General features: G+C 31.9%; 1 protein-coding gene across 2 annotated transcripts in view; it reads left to right on the top strand.

Moving 5' to 3' along the window:
• LOC106872597 (adenylate kinase) overlaps positions 1-2,322 on the top strand; it is a 53,481-nt gene extending 51,159 nt beyond the window's left edge. For both annotated transcript variants that reach the window (XM_014919633.2, XM_052965784.1), the window contains one exon: positions 1,164-2,322. In XM_014919633.2, coding sequence (XP_014775119.1) covers positions 1,164-1,235 — 72 coding nt within the window. In that variant the 3' untranslated portion in view covers positions 1,236-2,322. The remainder of the gene's footprint in view (positions 1-1,163) is intronic.
• Positions 2,323-3,026: the final 704 nt, after the last annotated feature.

Here is a 3,026-nt window from a genome sequence, read left to right as displayed (position 1 = left end):
GCCAGAACTCAACCTGCGAAGAACATCTGTATCAAGAATCCAACCCGGCATCGAAGCCTCAACTGCACGAAAAGTGACTTAGCTCTGCCGCAACCTTAACCTCTTATATACAGACAATCTAACTACTGTGTACCTTAACAGAACTGGTATCTTATTATCCTGTATTACAGACTCTTTCTACGCTTTGTATCTCTTGCATTCACATACATGTATTTGTATACACACTCTTTTGTTTACATGACGGCCTGTCTTATATTGTGTTTTATTATGTCGCATTCACTCACACACAGACATACAGTTTAATGCTCCAATAAATCTTACTGTTATACATTTTTATCGGTTGAGTCAATATCATTTTCCTTACTAGCATTCCTTCGCATTCCACATGCAAATTCTCTATGTTATAGTATTATAACATATATCATATAGTTTTGTGTCGACCGTGTGACGCGTTTAAAAGGGAGCCTGTTTTCCATTCGTCACCATTTCTCCTTTGGTTCGCACGGTCGTTCTACAAAAGCATGTTGGAGCATTATCCAAAAAGAATATGGAAAAAAGTACAGGAGTTAAAACACTGCCCTGTTTGGATCTAGTGGCAACAGAAAATGCCTTTGTCCATTGACTACTAGATATCACTGTTGCCATTGTTCCCTCATGCAAAGACACTATTACTCTTATCATTTTATCCGGAAAACCAACTTTTGACAGAATTTTCCAGAGCACCTCATGATTCATTGTTTCAAGGGCCTTGATCAAGTCAACAAAGACTGCACAGTGTTATGCTCACAAGCTTTTTCGTGAACATGTGGAAGGACAAAAATCACATCAACTGTGCCTTACCCAGCCCGAAATCCACACTGGGTTTCAGGATATATGCTGATTTAAATCCTCTCCTTCAAACACTCACACTTCAAAATAAACAGGAGTGACCCTCATACACACACACACACACACACACACACACGCACACACACACACATATGTATGTATGTACAATTGTGTATGGTCGTAATTCCTGCATGCTTCACACTTTATTGTCTAGAAAAGGAGGACAGATAGCTAGATGGAAATAAAGAGTGAATTGTAGATAGAAGTAAAGTAAGAAATAATAAAAAAAAAATAGGGAGAATATATGACTGGATTATTTCACTTTATCTTTTCAGATTGATTCTAACAACACAGTGGATAAAGTGTTTGAACATACCAAGGAAGCTATGAAACGTTTTGCTTCATGAATTTTAACAACAGCATCAATGATATTGAGATTTACTTCTCTTACAACAATTGCATACCTTCTTTTTTGTTAATTATCACTAATACTTATTATTATTATTATTATTATTATTATTATTGTTATTGTTATTGTTATTGTTGTTGTTGTTGTTGTAGTTATAACAACTGTTGTTATTATTGCCATTTTTATAATCTGTTATTGTTAATATAAATACTAAATTAGAATGTTATTGTTACTGTTTCCATGAAAGTAGATGAAAAATATTCAAATTTGTTCTGTTCGTTGTTGTTCTTGTTGTTGTGCATTAGACTACATGTTTAGTGATAACAGCCTTGTTACTGCTATTATCATTATTATTATTATAAGATTGGCAGATGGCACCCTTGGTTAGAACATTGGACAAACTGCCTTACAACACTTTCCCTACAATGTTCAAATCCCACTGGTGTCAACTTAACCTTTCATCCTTCTTGGCTCAATAAACATCTGATTGGCCCTTTACCACTAAAATATTTGGGGTTACATGGATTCACTACACAAATTTGTGACCTTAAGCCAATATAAGGAAACATTGTTTCTATTATGTTTATAATTAAATTCGCTGTTGCTGGTATTGTTATTTACTGCTGCAGTCTTCTATAAATTATATTATCTAATAATAATAATAATAATAATAATTAAGATATTAATAATGGTTTCAAATTTTGGCACAAAGCCTACAAGTTCGTGGGAGGGGGTAAGTTGATAATATCAACCACAGTGCTCAACTAGTAATTGTTTTATCAACGCTGAAAGGATAAGTCAATCCCAGCAGCATCTGAACTCGGAATGTAAAGTTGGAAGAAATACTGCTAAGCATTTTGTCTGGAACGGTAATGATTCTGCCAGATTGCTGCCTTAATAATAATAATAATAATGATGATGATGATGATGATGATGATGATAATAATAATAAAAAATAATAATAATGATCATAATAACTAAGCTTATATATATATATACATAAATTTATTTATGTATAACTATTTATATTTATATTTAATTATTACAAACTACTTGGATGTAATTAAATTTCTTTTAAAATTAAATTTGATTTTATATTTGATTACAATTCATCCAGCATTGGTCACCATTTTTATAGTATTTCATTGCCACACCTGCACACACACGCACACACACATATATGTAAGCATACACAGAAACATGTAAATGCTTACACATGCATATATATATCTATATATATATATATATATATATAATCATGTATATGTATGTATAATATATATACATGTGTGTATGCATATGTATCTTTATGTATATGTGTGTGTATTATATATGTGTATGTATATATACTTTATATATGTGTATATATGTATATATTATATACATATATGTAAAATTATATATATATATATATATATATAAATAATATATACTTATATGCATATACCCATACGTATATGTACATACCTACATCTATATGTATACATACAAGCATATATGGGTACAGGACATCACAAAAAACGTTAAACACAATGAGAAACGAAAACAAAGACGAAGACAGAAAACAAACTTTTTTTTTCAAACAACGAGAAAAACAAACAGAGAAACGAGACATGCAACATAAAGAATATTACCTTTCTTCAGTTGTCCCTGCTGCATCTACTCTGAGTTTCGAAGGCAAGGACAATACGTGACTTCGTTGGAACAGTCCTTCCCGCAAGCAAATTAATTAAAATTTGGAAATTTTTGCAGAGGGTGAAGGTGTAAACAAGAACAGGACAGTGAGAAC

The sequence above is a fragment of the Octopus bimaculoides genome, chromosome 2 (genome assembly GCF_001194135.2).
Source record: "Octopus bimaculoides isolate UCB-OBI-ISO-001 chromosome 2, ASM119413v2, whole genome shotgun sequence".
NCBI classification, from domain to species: Eukaryota; Metazoa; Mollusca; class Cephalopoda; order Octopoda; family Octopodidae; genus Octopus; species Octopus bimaculoides.
Note: the sequence above shows the minus strand (reverse complement) of the source record. Positions and strands in the feature narration are given on the sequence as shown.